The 27,125-nt window shown below is 40.7% G+C and overlaps 2 protein-coding genes across 2 annotated transcripts in view; both read left to right on the top strand.

Annotated features, from left to right (window-relative positions):
* The window catches only part of SPSB4 (splA/ryanodine receptor domain and SOCS box containing 4), a 142,379-nt gene that overhangs the window by 110,160 nt on the left and 5,094 nt on the right, over positions 1-27,125 (top strand). The gene's annotated exons all lie outside the window — the stretch shown is intronic.
* Positions 1,000-1,781, top strand: LOC122749927 (aquaporin-3-like). The gene is given in 2 exon segments (XM_043996523.1): positions 1,000-1,357; positions 1,360-1,781. Coding segments are annotated over 2 exon segments (780 nt in total).

Consider the following 27,125-nt stretch of genomic DNA (forward strand, 5'->3'; position numbering starts at 1 on the left):
TTCTAAGTCAATATGCCCCAGAGATCCTTATAATATCATTTAGTGGCCCTTGGTTCTCTTTGAATTTTTTACCACTACTCTGCAGGAGTAGAAAAAGTGTATGAGATACAGTCCCTCCCCAAGAATCTTGAAATCTGTTGACCAACATGGGTCAGTCAAATAGTTAAGAATCAAGACAGGAAACACCAAAAGGTTGAGGGTTTTTTGTTTGTTTTTAATCAGGAAGAAGCATGAAAGCACTGTTGAAAAAAGTTTCATTTGTCAGTGGCATGCCACATTGGTCTAGAGGTGCAATAGCCTAGACTATAAGTAAAGGAGATTAGGCATGGCACTTGCATAATTCAGCTATAAGGAAATCAGGATCTGGATTACAGTAGCAACAGCAGAAATAAAAAAGAAGAGACTGTTAATGAGAACTGTTGCAAAGAGGAATCACTTGGTTACCAATTAGATCGGTGCGGGGTGGGGGGAAAGAGAGAGAAAGAGAGAAAAAAGATGATTCCAAGGTTTTAAGCTTGGAATACAAAAGTGAGAATTCCATTTACCTAGACCAGGAATGTACCACTGAAATTGTGGTACAGTAGAAAGAGCACTCTGGTTGTAGGGCCAGGGGCATTTACCCCTTTTTTGTGTCCTGGACTCCTTTGGCAGTGTGGTGTAGCAAGCAGACCCCTTCTCAGAATGATGTTTTTAAGCTCATATGATAAAATACATAGAATTATGAAGAAAACCAATTTTATTGAAATACAGTCCTCAGGAAATTTACTTGGGTGTAATCTGGCAGCAGGTCTAATATCTACAGTAATTTTAAAGTAGTGAAGAATGCAATATTTTGAGATCTAAAATGAATGTGATGCCTGTCCTCTCCTGTCCTCTCTTTGCTTGCGTGCTCTGCTCTGACACCTGTAGCTCAGGTGCTCCCGTACGGAGCTCCGACACACGCTTGCACTCTTACCCACGAGTTCTTGCCCCACGCTGCTCCTAACCCTACTCTGAACCATGGGCCATCAGAAGGAACTTATGTTGTGCTGCGGGGACCTGCTGCGAATCTGGTACCAACTGCTGAGCCAGGCTCTCACTGAATACCTCCAGACGCTCATACTAGTGATGTTGGGCTGTGGCTCTGTGGCCCAGGTTGTACTGAGCAGAGGGATCCACAGTGGCTTTCTTACCATCAATCTGGCTTTTGGCTTTGCAGTCACACTTTATATCCTTATTGCTAGCCAAGTGTCTGGAGCCCACCTGAATCCAGCTGTCACCTTTGCCATGTGCTTCCTGGCAAGGGAGGCATGGATTAAGCTGCCCACCTATACACTGGCCCAGACATTAGGGGCTTTCCTAGAGGCTGGGATTGTCTTTAGGTATACTATGATGCGATTTGGGCCCTTGACCAGTTCATTGGCACGGCATCACTCATCGTCTGTGTGTTGGCTATTGTGGATTCCCACAATAACCCAATTCCCCGAAGTCTTGAAGCCTTTACTGTTGGCTTTGTGGTCCTGGTCATAGGTACATTCATGGGTTTCAACTCTGATTATGCTGTTAATCCAGCTCGAGATTTTGGTCCCTGCCTGTTCACTGCCATTGCTGGCTGGGGTTCTGAGGTCTTCACAATGGGTCGGTACTGGTGGTGGGTTTCCATCATCTCACCACTTCTTAGTGCCATTGCTGGAGTTTTTGTCTATCAGCTCATGATCAGCTTTCACCTGGAGACTCCATCTCCTTCCACAGAGCAGGAGAATGTCAAGCTGGCTCATATGAAACACAAAGAACAGATCTGAGTTGGGAGTTACACCTCCCTCTCCCTCCAGGATCCCCACTCCTTCCCTTAGGAACTAAGACTGATGGGACTGTGCCAGAGATATATCCCCAAAGCAGCCATAGCCTCCACCCCTCTGGTCCCCATCCCTCCCACTCCTCTGGCCCCAGGAGACCCTTTCCTGAGGGCTATGTTTAGTAATAATGCTAAAAAAAATGCTCCCTCAAACCTCTCTCCCCACCCTAGGGGGTCAATGAATCCTTGGGAAACCTGGTCAGTATGGATTTACAATGGATGTTGGACCTAAGCCCTGCCCTGAGATGCCAGACCTGAAGTAGGATATTTGCCAGAAATAATAAATCACTTTTGAGTTCTTGGAAGGTTCTCCAGAGGGAAAAGGAGAGGAGAAGGCAATAGCTAGAAGTTCAGCAGATGTGTAAAAAAGGTTAGATATGTGGAAGATGCATGGGTGTGAGGGTTGTTACAGATATACAAGGGCACTTTAGCTTTGGGAAAGTCCCTCATTCATTCATTCAAACCTGATATGGGAGAGGTTTAAATGAAAGGTATTCTAAATGGAGACATGTTAAATGTATGAGAGACAGTACAAATGTAAAGAAAGCCCAGATGTGCGAGTGTTTGTATGTCCAGGTATGAGTGATTGCAGATGTGTGTGTAAGGGGGAGGGTACATATAGATGAATATGTCCTAGAAAAGAAAGATACCCAGAAGTAGAAGATCTCGCTAGACTTTGAGGAAGGGGAGTCAGGGAGAGCAGAAGAACCTCAAAAGAGACATTAATTTGTCTAGGGTGGTGTGTGTGCTGTGGGGGGCTCACAATTTGATGTTCAGAGCTCTGCACACAGGCAGAAGCCATTTGCATGTTCCCAGCCTGAACCATGAGCCAAGGGGGTGGGTGCTAAGTATAGGTGTGTATTTCATTTTGGCAGATGTTACAGCAGGGGTTGGGGGCCTTCCTTCCTTCCCAGACCAATGCCCCTTGTTCTTTGCTCATTCCCTCTGGGCATTTCCAGGATGGTTCAAATGAGCATGTCCTTAAGCATGTCCATATTCCTTATATACTCCTTATTCACTGTGTGGATACCCCCAAACCTATACACTCTTTCTTGTATTCTTTTTTTTTCCTGGGTAATGGGGGTTAAGTGACTTGCCCGGGGTCACACAGCTAGTAAGTGTCAAGTGTCTGAGACTGGATTTGAACTCAGGAACTCCTGAATCCAGGGCCAGTGCTTTCTCCACTGCGCCACCTAGCTGCCCCTCTTTCTTGTATTCTTAAAAATAAAGGTATTTACACAGAATAAATAAATAAATAGATGAGTGAATGAATAAATGAAATTAATATGAAAATATCTATGATTTTTATTAGTGGCCAAGTTATTGATATGTCTAATGCTACTCTGGTTTGTTGCTTACATTTATATTTAAAATGCTAAATTTCAGTTAGAAGTTAGTGAAAATAAAGGGGGGTTTTTTGGCCATCCAAAATGGCAAACTTCTTTGAAATCTATTTATGGACCCCAAGTTAAGAACCCCTGAACCTGAGTCAGAGAGCCTGAGTTCAGATTCCACCTCCAACACTTACTACCCTTGTGACCCCAGGCAAATTACTTTACCTCCTGGCCTTTACTTCCTCATCTGTAAAATGAGGAGATTAGACCAAATGGCCTACATGGTCTCTTCCAGCGCCAAATCCATTGCTCTCTATTTCCCATGTCTAGAATGAACTCTTCCTTTCCCCCAGAACCAACTCTGACCCCATCATTGCATAAGCAAAACCATTCTTCCCAGATCTTTCTAAGTGAATTACTCTTTAAAATTCTCACAACACCTTTTCATTGTGTGCAGTTGCTTTCCTATCAAACCTGCCCTCAGGACCCATGATGAAGCATCCTACCCACCTCCTAACATAGAAATGATAGGCTCAGGTTGCAAAATGAGATGTACATTTTGGGGGGGTATGGCCAATTTGGGACTTGTTTTGCTTAATTATGCTTATTTGTTAGGAGTTTGTGCATCTTTTCCAGTGGTGGCAGGTTGGGGGGGGTTGTTAATTAAGAAAAAAAAATAGTTTAAAAAGAAAAATAGGGGGCAGCTAGGTGGCACAGTGGATAAAGCACCAGCCCTGGATTCAGGAGGACCTGAGATCAAATCCGGCATCAGACACTTGACACTAGCTGTGTGACCTTGGGCAAGTCACTTAACCCTCATTGTCCCACAAAAATAAAAAATAAAATAAAAACAGTGGGGCAGCTGGGTGGTGCAGTGGATAAAGCACTGGCCCTGGATTCAGGAGTACTTGAGTTCAAATCTAGCCTCAGATATTTGACACTTACTAGCTGTGTGACCCTGGGCAAGTCACTTAACCCCCATTGCCCCGCAAAAAATAAAAAATATATATATTTTTTTCATTTAAGTTTGTGCTCCTTTTCCCAGAGCTATTTACATTCTCAACATTATCTCTGGTTGTAGAAATTCCTGCTAAAGGAATTTCAGGTATCATAGAGTAGGTGTTTCCTGCTGCATCAGGTAGGTGCACTAGTTGAATTTATACTGCATATTTCTGAGGTCCAAGGACAACCTCGAACCCTCTCTGCGTTTCTCAACACCCCTCAGAGATCTATATTGTTCCATGGCCACAGAGACTGGCTAGGCTATGGTTAATCCAAAAGAATGAATCACTTGACGTGAAATTTGAGGCACTGAAAGAGATTTGGGGGATGAGGGACCTTCCCAGTCCCTCAGGTCAAATCACATAGTCAGCCACCTGCTCTGGTGACTCTTTTAAAGAGTTTTATGACTGACATTCTCTCTATCCCTAGGTCCTTCTGCGGCTCCTCCACCCCCAATTTGTTTCTAAGCTTCAGCTGCAATTTTTAGGAATTCTAGATGCCTTGCATTTTTATGACCTATTTAAAATCTCTTCACATAGGGTAGCAATCAGTTTTGTGGCTTGGTTTTTCTCTTAAGAAGAGTGGGATCACAGGACCATGGAGAGTCAGATGAGTAAAGTGAAGCAGATAGATTTGGGGGGCAGTGGGGGGTGGGGAAGAGAAGTAAGTTGTTCAAGGTCCCATAACTAGCAATATTAGTGTCAGAGCCAGGATTTGAACCTAGGTCATAGATATTTTTTTTACTTGCTTATGGCTTCAGCACAAAAATTGGAATTGTTCAGAGTCTAAAATGTTTATGTCTTTATGTCTTGCCATGACTGGTTCTAAAAAATAAACAGAGGAGGCAGCTAGGTGGCGCAGTGGATAAAACACTGGCCCTGGATTCAGGAGGACCTGAGTTCAAATCCGGCCTCAAACACTTACTAGCTGTGTGACCCTGGGCAAGTCACTTAACCCCCATTGCCCTGCAAAAAAATAATAATAATAATAAACAGAGCAGGTGGTCACCTACTTGGTGTGGTTTGAGAAGTCCTAGCAAGTCCTTCTATCCCCCCCCCCCCAAAAGCCTCTTCCTTCCAGATGCTGAAGTGTCTGAAATTCCACTCTGAAAGATTTATTCCTTTTGGTTAAGGCAAATGGGAAACCTCTATAGATTTTTTTTAATGTAAATTCCCCTTTGAAGAATAACACATTCAGTCATATTTTGGAGTGATTAATCTCCTAGGAGAGGGATAAGGGCATTAGAGGATGGGGAAAAATGCTGTAAGCCTGAATTTGGATGCAAGGGAAGGTGAGGTTGGGTGAATGAAAACAAACTTCTTCACCATTTTGCTGGAAGGTTATGACCAGGGTCTCGTTGGGTGATCACTTCAAAAAACAACTTTCATAGTGTTCAGAGCACCTCTATTATAATTCAGAGGAAATTTGTCCAGGAAAGGCAGGCTTATGGGAACAGTTTGATGGTGGCATTCTAGTGGGAGTAATAATTCAGCAGCATGTCAGCCAGGCAGAGAAGAGGACATTTTGTCATCCTTAATGGTGTGTGGAGAAACCCTGAAGTAAAAAGTAAGCTGCAGACACATGCATGGGAACACACTGAAGTGACAAAAAAAGGCAGGTTGCATGTCCTTTAAAGACTGTACCTAGAAGTCAGCAGGTGGGGTAAATGAGATTACTATAGAATGGTGCTCATCCATTATCATCCTCTTTTAATTAATATTTACTGAGTTCCCCTATTTGTAAGCATCATGCAAACATAACACTGAATCTCTGCTCTGCTGAGCTCCTTAGCTCCACCCCACCTTGCCACTTCACTTGCTGCTGCTTCCCCATCAGTATCCTTGAGATGCCCCAGTCATAGTAATTTCCCCACAAGCTGTGTCCTACAGTCTCTTCCTTTTATGAGACCTTGTGTCCCAAGCTCTTTTCCTGAGGTCTCTTCTTTCCATCCAAACGAATGTCTTGAAAAGTTTATTGGAAGACACCTATTTGCACCAAGTACCTTTTTTATGTTCTTCTTGCCCTGAATTCCATATTGCTACTTATGATTCCATTCTGTCCTCAGTTAGCTTAGCCAGAGAGACAGAACCTAGGCAAAGTGAAAAGTTAGTTAAGACAAGTCAGTGTCAGATGAATTGAGGAGGTAGTAAGTATGCATACTCACATTTACATATATTACCTTTAATCAATAGCTTCAGATGTCCACCTGTCCCAGCACATTATTACTAGCTAGTACAGATAACTCTCACTTTACATAAATTCACACTATCCAAATTCGACTTTACCTAAAGAATTCTGAAAGCCACATTCCAAAGAATCCCACCTATGTTAACTTTACTGTACTCTTTACTGTGCCCTCTCTCCCTCGTTCCCTCCCTCTCCTCTCTCTCTCTCTCTCTCTCTCTTTCTCTCTGTCCTTTAGCCTCGTGCTCCAGGCCTCCCCATTCCCCCCCCACACACACACCAAAAAAACCCCCAAACAAAAAAAAAACCTACCAAGTGAAATAGGGAAAATGGATTCATGAAAAGAGTCTTAGAGAGATTGCCATCAAAGTTGCCACCAGATAGGGGGCTTGATTTGAGACTTCCAGCACTGCCCATGTTTGGGTCCCAGAGTGTCTGTCTTCCATCCATCTGCTCCTCAGTACCTAGTGTCTCTCCCCACCCATATGACTTGCCTTCTCTTGTCTGTATTAGTCTTTAGCCCTGAGTATTTCTCCTCTTGCTCTTGCTTCTCTATCCCCTTTTCCTTTGAACCCTGCACCAATCACAGCCCCTATTTTCATTAAGTAAAAAATCACTTAGAGGTCTGCCAGTAGTCCATTTATGTAAAGTGAAAACCATATTCCTAACAATGTCTTACGTTTGTATCATGCAGTTTCTCATTTGATTCTTAGAACAGCCCTATGAGGTAAGCCTCGTATCATGCTACAAATTCATGACAAGGTTAGAAATCCAGACTTCCTGAGAAGCAATATTTTAAAGTAGAAAGTATTCTGGACCAAGAATCAGGAGACCTAAATTCTAATCCCAGCTCCGACACTAAGTAGCCGTGTAACCTTGGACTAGACAATTCCATCTGTGAGACAAGGTTGGGTTGAACTGGATGATCTATCTCTAGGGTTCATTCCTGTTCCAAAATTCTATAATTGATTGTATGACTCATAGTCCAATGTTTTTTCAGTTATGTCATGTTATTTTAATACAGGGTTGGATGTGCACAAAGTATTTAAAAGATACATGCAATTCCTTATAGATGGTATTTCATACCAGGCTACCAGACCCTTTGCAACCTGGCCCCTTCCTACCTTTTCAGACTTCTAAATACTCTATGATCCAGAGACACTGTCCTTCTTGCTCCACCTCCTGACTTTGTGCCTTTTCAGACTTACCTTAGAATGCTCATCAATTGGGGAATGGCTGAACAAATTGTGGTATATGAATGTAATGGAATACTAATGTGCTATAAGAAGTGATGAGAAGGCAGATTTCAGAAAAACCTGGAAAGACTTACATGAACTGATGTGTAGTGAAGTGAGCAGAAACAAGAACATTGTATATAGTAACAGCAACATTGTGAGATGATCAACTGTGATAGACTTATCTCTTCTCAGCAAAAGTGATCCAAGACAATTCCAAAATATTCATGATGGAAAATGGTCTCCATCAAGAGAAAGAACTATGGAGACCGAACGCAGATTGAAGTATACTATTTTCATCTTCTTAAATTTTTTGTGTGGGTTTTCCCTTTTGTTCTGTTTCTTCTTTCACATGACTAATGTGGAAATATGTTTACATGATTACATATGTATAACCTATATCAGATTGCTTGCTATCTTGAGGAGGGGGGATGGGAGGGAGGGAGAAAAAATATGTAATTCAAAATCATATATTGTTTTTAAAAAAAACTACCTTCTGTATATGTATATGTACTCTGTATATATCTTCTATGTATTCAGCTGTTTGAATGTCACCCCTGCCCCTCCCCACCCTGCCTCCATTAGAATGTTAGCATCCCTGAAAGCAAAGATCCTGTTTTTGTCTTTCTTTGTAGCCCCAACACTTAGCACAATGCCTAGCACTTGGAAAGGAAATGCTTGACTGGCTGCAGCATGCAGCATGACCCTGTCAGAACTAACTTTGAAAAACTAAAATACCAGGACAAGTGGTTTCTTCCTCAGAGAAACTCCCCATATCATAACAAATAGTAAATGTTTCCTATGAAGTTACTTTTTGATTTTCCCCAGATACCATCTAGTCCAACTCCCTCAGAGATGGGAAACATAGGCCTAGGGAGAATATGTGATTTGCCCAAGGTCACAACTGTCACATGGTTAATCAGTGTTAGAAGCAGATTTTAAAGGAAGATCATCCTAACTCTGAGCTCCACACTCTATCCACTATACCTATACCGGGCTGCCTGCCTCTCTTGTGACTTCATCCCTGGGGGCATGTAACTTTCAATTTGACCTTGAAGATGGCATTCTGACTATTAGAAGGAATATATGATATTCTGTGTGACATGATAAAGCACTGGACTTGAAATAAGGAAGGCAAGAGTTAAAGATCCACCTGAAACTTATTAGCTATGTGATGTTTGTGACCTTGGCTTCTGCCTTCTTCACCAGCAGGGTATTGGGATCAAATGAGATAGTATGTGTTAGTGCCTTGAAAATTTTAAGTCCTATATAGATGTGGAGGCAGCTAGGTGGCTCAGTGGATAGAGCTCTGGGTATGGAGTCAGGAATACATGAGGTCAAATCTGTCCTCAGGCACTTACTAGCTGTGTGTCTCTAGCTAGGCAAGTCTCTTTTGCCTCAGTTTCCTCATATGTAAAATTGGGATGATTATAGCATCTGCTTCTCTTATTATGAGGATCAAATGTATTATCAATTATAAAGCACCTAGCAAAGTGCCTTGTACATTGTAAGCTCTATATAATATTAACTATTATTCATTATTTTATAGATGAGGAGATTGAGGTTTATGGAGGTTAAGCAATTGTCCAAGGTCACATCCAAAATAAGTATCAAAGACAGGGTTTAACTCACATCCTCTGAATCTAAAGCCAGTTCTTTTTCTATCTCATCTTGTCCCCCATAGAAGTTGGTGTACTCACAATTACTTCATCTTATGAGAAACTTGGTCATCTTGTAGTTTAATTAAACTGTCTTTTTTCTTTGCTTTTCTCTCATCTTCTGCCTCTTAGTATGTGATTATTCCCCTAGGGATAAATGATAGATACCAGAACCCCTGCATGCTCAAATGTTGCAACTTGCTTCCTCCTCATGGGACTTAGATACATTTCCCCTGCATTATGTAGTAATAGAGAAAGTATTATTTACATACCCCCATCAGCTTTCTGATTTCTCTTCGGTTTGATTAAATTTCTTTTCCACCTAAGGCATGGGATATCATATACCTAGCCACATTATACAAATGGTAATTGCAAAATAAAGTGACTGTAGCTTGCTTCAGATTAGTGCAAATAATGAATCCCCTCAAGTGATAGCATTATTCAAATTCCCACTCCATAGTTCCATTGGGCTGGAATCAATCACCATATTTTACACAATTTTAACTTTGAATAAATGTAATCACTTTACGGGATTCTTTATCCACACTAATAGGGACCTAGGTGTAATTTGTAAACAAACAGAATACATTATATTATCTTTTTATTTACTTATTTATTTAAAAAAACTTTAAAAAAATTTTTTTAGTGAGGCAATTGGGGTTAAGTGACTTGCCCAGGGTCACACAGCTAGTAAGTGTTAAGTGTCTGAGGTCAGATTTGAACTCAGGTACTCCTGACTCCAGGGCCAGTGCTCTATCCATTGTGCCACCTAGCTGCCCTCTATCTTGCCAGTGTGACCCTGGGCAAGTCACTTAACCCCCAATGCCCTGCAAAAAAATAAAAAAATGAAATAAAAATTCTTTTCTGTTTGTTTTGAAAAATAAGTCACATAACACTATAGTCATGTTCTTAATTGTTCTTGGCTCACAAATTAAATTGTTTATAGGGTCATAAATTATAACTAAGAGGGACTTTAAAGGCCATTGAATCCCACACCTTCATTTTGCAAAAGAGGAGATGGAGATCGGAGGGGGGTTTAGTGACATTCAATAAGGGCCTTCACAGATAATTGTCTAAAGGAAGGATTTGAACCCAAGTCTTACAGATTCCAAGTTCGGTGGATCACTATAATCCCATATAATCATATCCCATGTAATCCCATATAATACCCCATTGCCTTTCAGAGCCTTTTCTTCATCACTAACCACCATTGTCTCCACCGAGTTCATTGTCACCATAAAGGTCATCATCATCTCCTTTTTCATTACTTAGTATTATTTAAATTTAATTTAATTTAATTTTTGCAGGGCAATGAGGGTTAAGTGACTCACCCAAGGTCACACAGCTAGTAAGCATCAAGTGTCTGAGTTTGAACTCAGGTACTCCTGAATCCAGGGCCTGTGCTTTATCCACTGCGCCCCCATTACTTAGTATTTTTTCAGGGCAATGAGGGTTAAGTGACTTGCCCAGGGTCACAAGCTAATAAGTGTAAAGTGTCTGAGGCTGGATTTGAACTCAGGTCCTCCTGAATCCAGGGCCCGTGCTTTATCCACTGCACCACCTAGCTGCCGCGCCCCCCCCCCCATTACTTAATATTAAAGTACTGATTGATTATATGTCCCATACTACACTCTGGCCAGTGGGATTTACAAATTATGAAAGGTACCATACTTTATCGAAGCCTCTTTACTTCTCGTTTATAGTATCAGATCTGCTTTGTCCCTCTGTATTACAACAGTGACTGTCTTCCTCCTAGGATCCTTATCTCCTTAACCCACGTTGTCTCTCTAGCTACTTTCAAAAAGCTAATCACTGGGCACACAAACTCCACTATAAAATAGCTATTTAGTTAGCCATAGTTCATATCTTCCACAAATATCTCTAAAGCTTTGAAAGTCTAAAATGTGGGGAAAGTAAGGAGGGAGGGAAGAGCAACCAGATAGCTTTCAACATAGGTAACTAGATAAGTCAGTAGTTAATGTTAAACTTGGAATCAGAACAATCTGAGTTCAAATCCAGCCTCAGACAATTGCTGGCTGTGTCACCCAGCATCAGTTTCTTCGTCGATAAATTGGGGATAATAATAGTTCTTACTTTACAGGGTTCTTGTGAAGATGAAATCAAATAAGATAACACGTGGAAAATACTTTGCATTATTAATCATATAATTTGGGTTTTTTGTGATCCTATGTATTTCCTGTTATATGTCTAAAACATTACTCTAGAAAGGGATAGGCTTCACCAGATTGTCAAAGGACACCATGACTTAAAAGTGGTAATGAACCCCTGCATTATAAGAATGCTTTACTAGAAGACTCCATCATTCATCATGGCTGAGCTTCCCAGGGTGTAACATGAGGTATCACCTGTTGTCTCTTAAGATCTGAAAATATTTCAATTTTGTAGAAACAAAACTAGGTAGATGATCCATAATAAAATATGGAGCCTACCTCTTGACAAAAAAGTGATTGATTCTAGGTGCAGTCAGGTTTTTGGGGGGGGTTGGGGTTTTTGGGGGGCACTACCAATGCCTATTGACTATTCATATTTATTACAAGGGTTTTGTTTTTCATTTCTTCTCCCAATTGAGGGAGGTAAAACCTAGAGAAAATAGATTTTATTCATCTAATTTTTTTAAGGAAAGAAACAAAGCTAGAAATGACTGAGGCTATCACTCTCCAAGGATCCTTTTCTGTCTGGGCCACTCATGAAGGATCCTAAATGTGGCTTAGAACAGGGCTTCTTAAACTTTTCCACTCATCACCCCTTTTTGCCCAAGAAATTTTTGTATATATGTATGTATATATGTATGTAAAATAAGTATACATAACCTTTAACTGTTGCCAATTTTTTTGCAACCCCCACATTCAGTTATGCAACTCCATATGGAGTCACAACCCGCAATTTAAGAAGCTAGAACTTAGAACATGGCACAATTGCTTTTGCTTTTTTAAAAAATAAGATTCATCAAGATTGACCTCTGCTTAGGAACGAGAAAATACAACCAAAATGACATATCTATTTACAGCCTGTGTTCATAAAATAGGACCTCAGATCACTAATGCTTCCCCCAAACCCCAGGGAAACCAGGCTTCGTCGATTTCCACCAACAGCTGGTTGGCAGCAATCAATAATGTATACACCGCCTTTCATAAAGCAAAAAGGTCCATCAGTAAAGCAAGTCGTATGAAAAGTCCGACTCCTTTGGAAGCAGAGAGGGGACCTCAGGGATCTCTGAATGAATAATTCAGAAAGCAAGATTCCCTCCCTCTGCTTTCTTGATGCCAAAATGAATCAGTGGTTAAGTAAGTGAAATAAGAAACCCAAGGCATTTTGGCACTCGTGAACCACCAATTAGTAATTATAGTAGTCATTATTTGTATAATGACTATACTTATCCTTCAGTGCTAGCTCAAGTCTTGCCTCCTCATTGAAACCTTCCTATGCTCTTTAGTTCATAGAAGCCTCTCCCTTTAAACTCTTAACACTAATGGAAATGACCAATGACTTACTAGACATTCTATTGCCTGAGACATCTCTTGTTTTATGTTGTTTTATACAGCTACTTAACTTTTCATTTGTATACTTTGTTCAGTCTCCTATATTTAGATGATAAGTTCCTGAGGACAGGGGCCATATTCTCTCCTCCTCACAGCACAGAGCTGAGCACACAGTAGATACTAAATAAATTTTTGTTCAATTGAATAATATAGCATTTTCATTTTAGTCAACTCATTGTAGGCAATTAACCCTTCAATGCCCAGGACAACTCTTCAAGTCTTTTAAGTTGCTGATCTTCATTGGAAGAAAGTTTCCTCAATTAGAAACTAGTCTTATTAAATAAATCCAGAGAGAGTTAGGTGAATGGTGGTGTGCCTGTAGTCAAGAAGATCTAAATTCAAATCCATGCTTAGACATTTGCCAGATGTGTGGCCCTAGTCAAGTCACTTGGCCTATTTCAGCCTCAGTTTCCTGATCTGTAAAATGGGGATAATAACAGCACCTACCTCACAGGATTGTTTTGAAGAACAAATGAGATAGCTTTCGTAAAGTGCCTTTTTATATTTAAGTGTTATATAAATGCTATCTATTAGCTAATCCAGGTTCAGTAGGAATTGCAGGGGTATAAACTGTGGGGACCATTCAGTCTTATCTCCAAATATTCCTTCTTGACCCCAGTGACTAAAGGCCAGAAATTCTAGCCTATGATGTTCCACTAACTAGTTTTTGTTTGTTGTTTGTTTTTATATTCATTCGTTCATTTATGGGTGCGTGTGCGTGTGCGTGTGCGTGTGTGTGTGTGTGTGTGTGTGTGTGTGTGTGTGTGTGTTTATTTATTTACTTGTTTTTTCAGGGCAGTTAGGGGTAAGTGACTGAATTTCTCTCTCTGGACCTCAGTTTTCTCACTTGTAAAATGAAGGAATTGGGACTAACTGCTATCCAGCATTAATAGTTTGGAGCAGCTCATTCCTACAACTGAAAAAGCGTTTCTAAATCCTCATGCTGTTTGGTGAGTCAGGACTATTGTCTTCATATAAGCAGGACAGTAAGTGATTGATTACTACTGCATAACCACTGGGGGGGATAAGGGCATGCATGCATGCATGAGCTCAAGAACTCACAAGTTCTTAACTAGAAACTAGAAAACTTAACAAGAAGTTAAGAGATTTGTTTCTTGAAGTGATCAGGGATGAACTTTTGTTTGGTTGGGGGTTTTTTTGGTGGGGGGGATGAACTTTTGACATCAGCTAGGCATTTTTCTAAACTAGACCCCGAAAAAGAGAAGTATTAAAAAAGGAAAGCTTGGTGGGGGCAGCTAGGTGGCGCAGTGGATGGAGCACCGGCCCTGGAGTCAGGAGGACCTGAGTTCAAATTCGGCCTCAGACACTTAACACTTACTAGCTGTGTGACCCTGGGCAAGTCACTTAACCCCAATTGCCTCACCAAAAAAAAAAGGAAAGCTAGGAAAGAAACTTAGCCTGTGGGTCTCCAGCATTTCTAAGGGAAGAAAATGCTTTGGTCAGCTTTGATCCCTTCCAGGATCTTTGTAAACTTTTTTTCCTTTTCAAGGCACCTTCATATAGACTTCTCCTCTGATACTTAATGGAGAGGTATTATTTTTCCCATTTTACAGATGAGGAAACTGAAGCTCCAAAGGACAAGAACCCAGTCCTAGTAACATTGATTTTTCCCATACTTCCATACTTTCCATACATGTTACCCTACTTTTTCTTTTAGGCAACCTTTAGATCTATAGTTTGACATCCCGAAATCACACAATGGCATAGAGAGAAATAGTCACAAACTTGAGGATCATGGGATCATGATTTAGAGTAGGAAGGTCATTTAGTCCTATCTTCTCATTCTACAGATGAGGAAACTGAGGTCCAGCTGAGTAACTTGACCAACCTGCCTGCAGCCTATCAATGACCTACCTCATTGCTACTACACTGGATTGTTTTGGTTTGGTTTTTTTAGTGAGGCAATTGGGGTTGAGTGACTTGCCCAGGGTCACACAGCTAGTAAGTGTTAAGTATCTGAGGCTGGATTTGAACTCAGGTACTTCTGACTCCAGGGCCGGTGCTCTATCCACTGCACTACCTAGCTGCCTCTACACTGGATTGTTGATCTCTAAATTCAGGGATTTTCTAAAACTCTGCATTTACAGTATGATGTAGTCAAAGGAACACTGGGCTAGGAGTCAAGAGACCTTTGACCCTACCAGGAAATGCACCTTGGAAGCCACTTGGTATTTAGTAAGTAGCTCTTTTAATGGGATCCTCCACTTCAATAAAACAAGCACTTATTATCATTCAGATGGTTCAGCTAGCAAAAGATGATGTCTAAGTACATGGACCCTATTAGGTTCCTCAAATTAGAAGGGACCTCAAAAGGTATTTACTCCATTCCCCAACTCCTCAGCCCACTTTAGCTCCAGCAATCTGTGAATCCGATTCTACAAAGGATCCATGTTTGTCACATGGTGTCCTTTCCTTAGAGACCATCTAGGTTCCCCCCCCTCCCATATTTTTCAGATAAAGAAACTGAAATCCAGAGAGGTTAGGTGATTGCCCTGAGGGGTTAAATGGGTAGGGAGTGATAAAATTCAATATGTTGCCTCTTTTCAGCTCCTCAGGTCTATAGATGGAGAAGTATATGAAGTATAGAATTACAAGTATATGACATAGTAGAAGACCTTCATCTAACATGACAGAAAGGCTCTAAAGATAGGAGGGAAACTGCCTTTGTTTTTTCACCAGACATAAGAATTTCATTTATATAGATGAAGAATGTCCACTATCAGTGAAGGTTGGCACCCTGTCTACGACTTGGTCTGAGAGAAGGAGAGGACCTGGGAAAGACCTTAGCTTTTTTTTTTTTCTTTAAATTTTGTTGTTTGTTTTTGGTGGGGCAGGGCAATGAGGGTTAAGTGACTTGCCCAGGGTCACACAGCTAGTAAGTGTCAAGTGTCTGAGGCCGGATTTGAACTCAGGTCCTCCTGAATCCAGGGCCAGGCTTTATCCACTGTGCCACCTAGCTGCCCCAAGACCTTAGCTTAAAAAGGCCGAAGTCTCCCACTGCATCCAGGTCCATCCCAGTCATCTTGACCTTATATGACCTCTTGAATATAGTCTTGCCACTATATTCCAATGACTCTGGAGGAGAGAATGAGGCTGATGACTGCATAGTTGTGCCTCATTTAAATCCAGTTCTCTTGCAAGTCAAGATATCACTCTGTTGATGCCATTGGTCCTCCTCCAGAATGAAGGACGAACAACAGAAATGAGAGGTTCAGTGACTAGCCCTAGAATTACACAGTTTGTATCAGAAGTAGGACTTGAAGTCAGGTCTTCCTGCCTCCAGGACCACCACCCCTTTATCCACTAAAGCATGCCGCCTCTGGCTATGATATAGCATGGCATGAAAAGATAATAAGTTAGCAAGTGAATGGAGGGAGCAATCACTGAACTAGGGTAGTCAAGGAAGGCTGCATGGAAGAAGTACAGTATGATATAAGCCCAGAAGGATGGATAAGATTCGATCAAAAGAATTAGTTGTTGGGGGCAGCTAGGTGGCACAGTGGATAAAACATTAGCCCTGGATTGAGGAAGACCTGAGTTCAAATGTGGTCTCGGACACTTGACACTAGCTGTGTGACCTTGGGCAAGTCATTTAACCCTCATTGCCCCGCGCCCCCCAAAAAAAAGAAAAAAGAAAGAGAATTAGTTGTTACCCAAGAATAGTTATTGAAGTCCTGCAGCATATCAGGACATAGTCCATGCTCTCTAAAACTAATATGCAGTTTTTGTAGCAAAAAGGAAATTAGGGGAAGTAACAGATGGAGAGTTTTATTTTCTGTGAGGTAATTGTAATCTGAGGCTAGGTATGGCCCTGCTTGATTTTTGAGAATGAAGACGACTTCATACATTTCTTGTGGGATGCATAAGGGCTGGCCTCCTCACCATACTTAGCTTGTTGTTGTTGTCCAACTCTTTGTGACCCCATTTGGGGTTTTCTTCACAAATATACTGGAGTGGTTTGCCATTTCCTTCTCCAGCTTATTTGACAAAGAGGAAACTGATGCAAACAGTGTGAAGTGATTTGCCCAGGGTCATAGGCCTCATAAGTGTCTGAGGCCAGATTTGAAATCACTTCAGGCCCAGCACTCTATCCTCTGTGCCATCTAGGTGCCTGAATCATTATCAATTCAGCTTTCTTCACCTGGAATTCTCTTACCTTGTTGATTCCTGTGTGAGATTTAAAATTGGATATTAGATCATAAATCTCCCCTACTTAACCTTTCCCTTAATTTATCTCCCAAACTAGTAAATGGAAGAAGCTTTTGGTTTTCTAGATAGACCTTTTTATTTATTGTTATGGTAGTCACAAGGTGATGTTGATTAGAAGGATAGGAAAGTAGAAACACAATACAAATCATCTTAAGTCTAAGCTTAGTCTATATTCCTTATAAAAACTCACCAAACCGAAAAGGCCACCTTTGGAGAGAGAGAGTCTGTGCCGCGCCGTCAGGAGTCCCGCCAAGCAGGCAAAAGCCCCTCCTTCCGTTCTCTCCACCCCAGAAGTCAAGTGCCCCGCAGGCAGTCTGACATGCGCAGCAGGCAGACTGTTCATCTCCTCCCCAAAAGGGTGGTCCTTATGAAAAACTGGCGTCTTTCAGTTATCCTAACCGACTGTTAAAAACTTTCACCTGGAAGTCACTGGACAAGTCACTACCTTGTGGACCTCATTTTGCTCATCTGTAAGATGAAGAGGTTAGACTTCTGTTCATTCAATTCCATCCATCTTTCAGAGCTCAGTTCTAGTTCTGTCTCCTGTGAAGCCTTCCCTGACCCTTACTTCCTCTAACATTTACATTTTATACTAGTCAAACTAGTCGTTTGACACTGAGCTATATATTTCCTCTTATCAACCATTTCATTTGTTAGTCTGGTCTCCCCACCTAGACTATAAGTTCTGGACTGCAGCTGTCTTTTCCGTCTCTTCATCCCCCAAGGCACTTTATATAGAGATACAAACTGGGTAACCAATGTCTATCCGATAGTTTGAGGAAATGGATAGAATGCTGGAGCTGAAATTAGGAAACCCAGGGTTGGAATCCTATGCTGTTAAGTACTTGCTGTGTGACCATGAACAAATCACAACCTCTCTAAAGACTCAGTTTCATCATCTATAAAAATGGGGAAACGGGCAGCTGGGTGTCAAAGTGGATAGAGCACTGGCCCTGGAGTCAGGAGGACCTGAGTTCAAATGTGACCTCAGACCCTTACTAGCTATGTGACCCTGAATAAGTCACTTAACCCTGATTGCCTCCCCAAAAAAATGGCAATGCAAGGCAAGAAGCAACTTGGCATAGTGGACAGAGAACTGAACTTGAAGCTGCACAGATCCAAGATCTGTACTCAAGTCATGCCTCAAATCCATACTGCTAGTCTGACCCTGAATAAGTCATTTAATGTCTTAGAGCTCCAGGCAACTCTCTTGAGACTATAAGTTGTCAAGAAGCCACCATTTAGCATTGGTAGAGGGAGTTTTCTCACCTGGGAGAATATATACATATACACATACATGTGCACACCAGCAATATGTGTCAGTTACAGAGGAGTTGTGTGTCTTCCTTCTTAAAGGAAGACTTCAGCAGTTTGAGATACTCTCATGCATTCTTACTTAGAAATTATCAAGTAGGGGCAGCTAGGTGGCACAGTGGATAGAGCACCGGCCCTGGAGTCAGGAGTACCTGAGTTCAAATCCGGCTTCAGACACTTAACACTTACTAGCTGTGTGACCTTGGGCAAGTCACTTAACCCCAATTGCCTCACTAAAAAAAAAAAAAGAAAAGAAAAGAAATTATCAAGTTTCCTTTTTCTGAGAAATATTCTAGATTTGAGTCAGGTCATTCATGAGAATGAATGAGAAAAAGGGCCTCCCTTGCCCATTAGCTCAAATTCATGACTTTCAAGTTGCTTGTTTTTCTCCTTTTTTTGGTGCTAGAAGTTGTTATCCAGGTAAAGGTAGCCCTCTTGTTGCAATTCACACCTCTCTGTTGAGTTTAGCTTAGGAAATCCTCGATGATTCTTTGACAGTTAATTTCTATGGGTCCACTTCAACCTGGAGTAGAATTACAACCACCTCTGCAAAGTAGCTGCATAAAAAAGTCTTTGGCAGGCACGCCGTGTTGTCTTTTAAACAGAAACTTGTTACATTAATACATGGTATTTTGTGGTGGGAGAACCTCGGAATGCTGAATATCTTACTTATACTTAAAAAAAATGATTTCAGGGATGCATGCATTGTCTGAATCCAGCAATTTGGCCTGGCCTCATATGTAACTGTGAACCTGGCAAAACTTGTTGTTGAAACACCAGGACTATTCCATGTCCCTACCCTGTGACATCCCCTCGTCAGCCTTTCATACACTCAGCACCTTTTGCCCTTGAGCTTCTTTGGAAGGCAATAGATTGCCAGACTTGGAATCAGGAGGACCTAGATTCAAATTCTACCTGTCTGTGTGATCCTGGGCGATTCAATTAACCTCTCTTGCTCTCAGTTTCCTCATCTATAAAATGAGCAGATTAGATATAATGAACTATAGTCTCTTTTGCTCCAAATTTATAATTCTATGATCCTCCCCCTTTTAAAAAATATTTATTTTTATTTTTAATTTATGAAATAAACAATAACATAGTAACATAACAGTAGAATTTTTTTAAAAAAAGATGATTGTACAGGGCAGCTAGGTGGAGCAATGGATAGAGCACCGGACCTGGAGTCAGGAGTGCCTGAGTTCAAATCTGGCCTGAGACACTTGACACTTACTAGCTGTGTGACCCCGGGCAAGTCACTTAACCCCAATTGCCTCACTAAAAAAACCCAAAACAAAACAAAAGATTATTGTACATGAAACTGCAACTCTATTATATACAATTTACTGTTCCTTTTAAATATATCATAGTTATCATGTAAATATCTTTTCTATTTCATCCCTCTTTCAAAACTCATTTACTGAGTCTTTACCCTCGCCCAGGAGGATTTGCATTTTTTTAATCTCTTACCACAAAATGGAAAAATTTAGAATTATCACTTTAGAATGACAATTCCAGAGACCTTGGAGGTCACTTAGTCCAGTTCCCTCACTTTACAGATAAGACCCACTGAAAGCCAGACAGGGAAAGTGCTCAAGGTCATATAGTGGTAGAACCAAGTCCTCTGATACCAAGTCCAGCACCTCCCTACCTCTTTGTCCATGGTCAAAGAATCCCAGGTATCAGTGAATAGGGGTGGCTTCCCAATGCCCCCAAGCATGTCTGGGGGATTGCCCACACCACCTAAATAAAGTCGGTTCTGGCTACCTGGAGGTCTTCCAGGTGTGAGTGAGCTCTGACCAAGTATCAAGAAAGATTAATTTGATTAATTGTAACCAATGTTACAAAGATACAGTGAAAAGAACTCATCTTGCATCCAACTCCATCTAGCTGCTGCTGCCTAAGGCCCATTAACTGGAGAGTGGTTTGGATTTTGTCTGAGTGCAAAGAGATGTCTACATGCTCACAAAAAAGAGACGACAGGTCCTTGGAAGGCAACTGCCTCCTTGAGCCTCTAACAGACACTTGGAGTCTGGAGCCTAAAAGGAAACCATAGGTTTCCTGTGAAAATATGCCTGTTGAACTGAGGGATCTAACTGAATTCTCCCACATTACTTATGAAAAGCACTCAGCAGCTCTCTTCCTAAAGTTGGCAGAATGTCTTCTCCATGCCAGGCTAAGGATGGGGAGATTGGGGCAAGGCATGAGAATAGCCTGTTGGGTTTCTGAGGCCTAATAACGTCCATAAATGATTTGTAGGTTTATACTGGCCTGGGAAGAATGGCCTTCCTTCCACATTTACCCACATTTGCTTGAGGAAGCTCAGCTCATCTGATTCGAAACTCGGGTGACCTAAGTTGAATGCTAGCTTTGCCATTTAACTACCTTGGTCACTCGCTTATATTCTCTGTGCCTCAGTTTCTTCATTTCTATGATGAGGTAGTTAAACTTGATGAACTCTATTTAAGGGTCCTTCCACCTCTAAATCTTTGATCCATTTAGCCTCCTCCTGCAGTCATGGTGTTGTGTCTCTAGAAAACAAAATCCCAGTTTCATAGACTGTTAGAGCTGGTGAGGCCTTTAGAGCTCATTCAGTATGAACCCCTCATTGATAGATGGAGAAACTGACACCCAAAGACATAAGTGATAATGCTCTAATTCACACAGATAGTGAGTGGAATTGGAAGATTCCAGTCCAACTCTTTTGATTTCAGATTCATAGTCATTCCAGTCCCAAAGGTCAGTGTAAATTCCGGGCAATAAAAAAGATATGAGATCACAGTGGATAAAGCACTGATCCTGGATGATTCAGGAGTATCTGAGGTCAAATCCAGCCTCAGACACTTGACACTTATTAGCTATGTGACCCTGGGCAAGTCACTTAACCTTCATTGCCCCACAAAAAAAAAAAAAGAGAAAGAGAGAGATGGAGTCCTCATCACCCATAAACGTTAGGCTTTAGACATAAAAGTGTCTGAGGCCGGATCTGAACCCAGGTCCTCCTGAATCCAGGGCCGGTGCTCCATCCACTGCGTTACCTAGCTGCCCCCCCCTTTTTATCTTAAAGCTTTATGGAGTTAGTATTAAAATGTAGATTTCCCCAGAGAGGGGCATCATAGAATTATGTATTTAGAGCTTGAATGAAATTTAAAGGCCATTAAGGCCAAGCCCCACCTTAATTAGACACAGAGAGATTGACTATGCCCTAGGTCAGGAAGTATGGTGTCAGAGTCAGGATTAGAACTCAAGTCCTCTCATGCCTATTATCAGCCTATTATTTAAGGACCTGATAGCAGGACTTGCTAGAGAGTGAATGGGATGGGGTTATAGCGTGGATTATTAAAGAAACTAAGATTTCCAATTTAGAAAGCAGAGAAAACATGACTGGCTTTGATGGGAAATCTACCTTTATTTTGTCTTGTGATTATCATGGAATTCGATAGTATCACTGCCTTCAAGGCTCAGCTCTGGTGACACCTCACACAGGAAACTTTTTCTGAGCCTCTTAGTTGCTGGTACACTCTCCCTCCTCAAACTGTTTTCTATTTACTTCTCAATTTACCTGAAACCTGACCCAGGGGGCTGCAACCTCAAGGAGTACAGGGGACTGTTTTGCCTTTGTATCCCCACAGCCTACTACAATCTCCTGCTTTTTTGTTTTGTTTTATTTTGTTTTTGTACAGATCTCTTATTTCACTGGTTCAGGAAACTCCCAATGAAGAAATACAACTGCTTTCTGGAAAGAAAAAAAAAACACACCAAAAAAACCCAAAAAACTGACCTCTTTCAAGAGTTTTTGTTTTGTTTTGTTTTGTTTTGGGGCAGGAGAAGAACCAAGATGTCAGTAGACTTGCCAAGGGTCACAGGAGGCTGAAAGCCAAAAGATTGATTTCATCAACTTCACAGTTTTTGTGGGTATTGGCTCTGCCTACAGGACCCTTTTTATTTTGTCTCTGGCTTATAGTATGAATGTATCTGATAAACAGTTTAATATAATTTGACAAGACAATAGTATTAGCCTTTGGAAGCTCTGATAAATGAAATAGGAAGCGGTAGACAAACCACCCAATGTCCAAGGTGAGGATATCCATCATTGCTGGATATGTGAGTAACTACATAACAAATTTTGTTGCTGAACATTTGCATTTGGCATATTATATCCTTTTCCATGCCCCTAAACTCCTCTCCCCGTCCCTGCTCCACTTGCTTTTATCTCCATGGTGCAATGAATCGAGGGCTGAGTTTGGTGTTAAGATGTAGTTGCCAATTCCATCCATGACACTTACTACAAGTGTGACCTTGGGCAAGTCACTTCCTAGATCTGTTTGCTTATCTATAAAATGACAGGATTAGATGAAATGACTTCTGGGGTCATTTCCAGCTTTGAATCTATAATTCTTTGATCCTTTCCTATACTCTTAAAACCTCCTTTCCTTGACTTCCCTAACCCCACTTTCTTTTCTGAGACACAATGGAAGGAGAGCAGAATTTGGAATTAAAATTTAGGTTCTAATCCCAGATTCACCAGTGATTTTACTGTGTGATGTTGAGTAAATCACTTAAATACCCTGGATCTTGGTTTCCTCATCTGTAAAAAGAAGTGATTGGATTAGATGTTTTTAAGGTTTTATATATTTTTTATTTATTAATAGCACCATAAAAAGCTAGCAGGGTTCTTAGATATAATCTAGTCTGATCTCCTTATTTTTTTTTTATTTTTTTTTTAGTGAGGCAATTGGGGTTAAGTGACTTGCCCAGGGTCACACAGCTAGTAAGTGTTAAGTGTCTGAGGCCGGATTTGAACCCAGGTATTCCTGACTCCAAGGCCGGTGCTCTATCCACTGCACCACCTAGCTGCCCCTCCTTATTTTTTTACAGCTGAGAAAACTGAAATAAGTAGCAGAGGCAGAATGGAAACCACTCCTTGTAACCCTAAATCCAGGGCTCTCTCCCACTTAACATACCCAGCAGGAAAACTGTTTTTTGAACAGCACCCCTGCCAGAGAAGTCAGATGTTCTCTTTCCGATCAAATTGCTCAAATCTCAGCCTCAACACTACAGTTCTGAAGGGAGTTGCAGGACTGAGGAAAGAGAGGAAATCAGCTAACATTTTGCTTTATAAAAACAGGCTGGGTTCTTGAAGTTTTGCAGCTGTTATAAGAGCTTAAGGGTTTTCTTTATTCGCTTCTGTTGTTAAGCATTTACCATTTAGAAGTCCCTTCAGGAGCAAGAGGGATGATTTATGTTTCACATTTAAAACTAAAGATGTGTTTCCAACTTTTTTTTTTTTTGCTCTAGATTAATTTTAATGACTGCAAGAGGACTTAGAATGAAAGCAGTTAACTTTTACCTCCCTCTGGTTTCTCAGTAGTTGTTTGCTGATATATAGTTGCACTAATTGAGTAGTTGAGTGGAGTCATGTCTTATTTTGGACAAAAATGGTAAGGTAAGACAGGAAGAGACTCTGGAGACAGACCGTGCAGAGAGGCAGCATGGTCTATTGGAAGAACCAAGGACTAAGAATCAGGAGACCTGGGAATCTAGTCAGTACATTAAAAATCTTAGAGAAGAGACAGTGCCCAGGCGGAAAGGATGGTTAGCAATATATATATATATATATATATATATATATATATATATATATATATATATATATATATTTTTTTTTTTTTTTTGGCAGGGCCATGAGGGTTAAGTGACTTGCCCAGGGTCACACAGCTAGTAAGTGTCTGAGGCTGGATTTGAACTCAGGTCCTCCTGAATCCAGGACCAGTGCTTTATCCACTGCGCCACCTAGCTGCCCCCTGATGGTCAGCAATATTAAATGTTACCAGAGAAATTGAGAATTGGTGATATAGGACTGTACTTGAAGAAAAGACAGGCTAGATAGAGAGAAAGAGAGCCACAGATAAGGATATATAAAGTAGTGGGTTATCTTCATAGAGATGGAGCCCATGGGACCTGATAAGGTTACAAAGATAAAGTAGAGGGAGAGGAGGGGAGGGGAGGGTGGGTCCAGGACAGAACCTTACAGAACAACTACCATTAAGGGGAGTAATATGAGTGATCAGCCAGCAAAGCAGAATGAGAGGAAATGGTCAGACAGGTAGGAGAAGAATCAGGAGAGAGCAGTGTCATGAAGAGACAAAAGACAAAAAGGGTAACCAACAATGTCTGTAAAGCACTAGAAAGTTTGAAGTGGGTGGGGATTGAGAAAAGACCACTGGATTTGGCAATTAAGAGGTCACTGTAACTAGAGAAAGCTGTGAGTTATGAGTTCAGAAACTAAACACAAAAAGGTTGAAAAGTGAATAAGAGAGGCAGCTAGGTTGGTGCAATGGATAAAACACTGGCCCTGCATTCAGGAGGACCTGAGTTCAAATCCGACCTCAGACACTTGCCACTTACTAGCAGTGTGACTCTGGACAAGTCACTTAACCCTCATTGCCCCGCAAAAAAAAAAGAAAAGAAAAGTGAATAAGAAGAGAGGAAGTGGAGACCACAGATATAGATAGCATTTTCTAGGAACTTTGCTGTGAAGAGCTCATAAGGATAGGTTGGTACCTTTTATTTGCCCTCCCCACCAGTCAGACCTTAAACTTTGATATTCTAAGGCTTCTACCTTCTTGTTCATGCTGCCCCCTTGCCTAGAATACAAATACTCCCCACGACTAAGTGGCACAATGTATAGAGTACAGGGCTTGGGGTCAGGAAGACTTTAATACAAATCCTGTCTCAGACACTTAGTTGTGTGACTATGGGCAAGTCACTTAACTTGTTTGCCTCAGGTACCTCATCTGTAAAATGGGGATGGTATTAGCACCTACTTCTCAGGGTTGTTGTGAGGATCAAATGAAATAACAACCGTAAATACTTAGCACAGTGCCTGGCACAGATCAAGCTCTCTATAAATGATAGTTTTTGTTATTGTTATAATATTGTTATCTAACTTAGCCTAATAAAATTGATTTAACAATTAATCGAGTATTCTTGGTGGCTAAGAATTGAAAATTGAGGGGATGCCCGTCAGTTGGAATAGCTGAACAAGTTGTGGTATATGATTGTAATGGAATACTATTGTGTCATAAGAAATGACAAACAGGATGATTTCAGAAAAACTTGGAAAGACTTAACACGAACTGATACAAAGTGAAGTGAGAAGAACCAGGAGAACATTGTACACAGTAACAGCAATATTGTATGATGAACAATTGTGAATGACTTAACTGTTCTCAGCAATACAATTATCTAAGACAGTCCCAAAGAACTCAGGATGAAAAATGCTATCCACTTCCAGAGAAAAAATTGATGTTGCCTGAATGCAGAAAACTATTTTCCATTTTCATTCATTGTTTCTTTTTTGTTGTTGTCAAGTTTTCTTCCACAAAATGACTAATATAGAAATATGTTTTATATGATTGCACATGTATAACCTATATTGGATTGCTTACCATATCAGGAAGAGGGAAGGGGAGAGAGAATTTAGAACTCAATTTGTTTTTTTTAAAATGTTAAAGTTTTTTTAATATGTAATTGGGGGGAAATAAAATATAATTTAAAAAACTAACAGATTAAAAAATGTACATTCCTCGATATCTCATGCCTTTAACTGTTTTTAAATTTATTATTGTTACATAATGTTTCCTTATATTTTGTCTCCTCTACTTCATGGTATTGTCACCATGGATAGTTCTGTATAGTGTGTAACACCTTTCTTTGTATATAGGAGACACTCATCAAATACTTGTTTTTAAACGTATTTAATTTAGTGGCATAGGGGGCAGCTAGGTGGATAAAGCACCAGCCCTGGATTCAGGAGGACCTGAGTCCAAATCCAGGCTCAGACACTTGACACTTACTAGCTGTGTGACTCTGGGCACCCTACCACTCCCCCCCCCAAAAAAAAAGTTAATTTAGTGGCACAGTTATTGTAGGATATAATAACTTAAAGTGCTATAAACAAGCATTTATTGAGTACCTATATTTACAAGGCAATGTTTTAAATGCTGGTAATACAAAGAAAAGCAAAAAATATCCCTAGCCCTCAAGGAGCTCACAGACTAATAGGGGAGACGATATGCACACAAGATATGTACAGAATTAATTGGAGATCATCTGAGGAGGAAAGCTTGATATTAGGCATTCAATGAGGATTCTGCTAACATTAAGAGGTATTGGGAATGGCCTCTTTTTAAAAAAATAATATTTTTATTTTTTCAATTACATGTAAATATAATTTAACATTTTTAATAAAATTTTGAGTTCCAAATTTTCTTTTTCTCTCCCTTTCCTCCCCCCTCCCTAAGACAGCAATTTGATATAAGTAATATATGTCTTGGATCATTATTTTTCTGAGAAGAGATAAGTATCACAGTTGATCATCTCACAATGTTGCTGTTACTGTGTACAATGTTCTGATTCTGCTCACTTACTTTGCATCAATCCATATAAGTCCAAGTTTTTCTGATACCTGCTTGCTCATCATTTCTTATAGCACTGTAATATTCCATTATATTCATATACCACAACTTCTTCAGCCATCCCCAATTGATGGACATCCCCTCAGTGTCTAATTCTTGGCACCATAAAAAGAGCTGCTACAAATATTTTGTACATCTAAGTCCTTTTCCCTTTTTTATGATCTTTTTGGGATACAGACCTGGAAGTGATTGCTGGATCAAAGCGTGTACAGTTTGATTGCCCTATGGGCATATATAAGGTAGGATTTTAGATTAGACTTGAAGGAAACCAGAAAAGCCAGGGAGAAAAGGAGAGAC

This window comes from Dromiciops gliroides, chromosome 3, assembly GCF_019393635.1.
Source record: "Dromiciops gliroides isolate mDroGli1 chromosome 3, mDroGli1.pri, whole genome shotgun sequence".
NCBI classification, from domain to species: domain Eukaryota; kingdom Metazoa; phylum Chordata; class Mammalia; order Microbiotheria; family Microbiotheriidae; genus Dromiciops; species Dromiciops gliroides.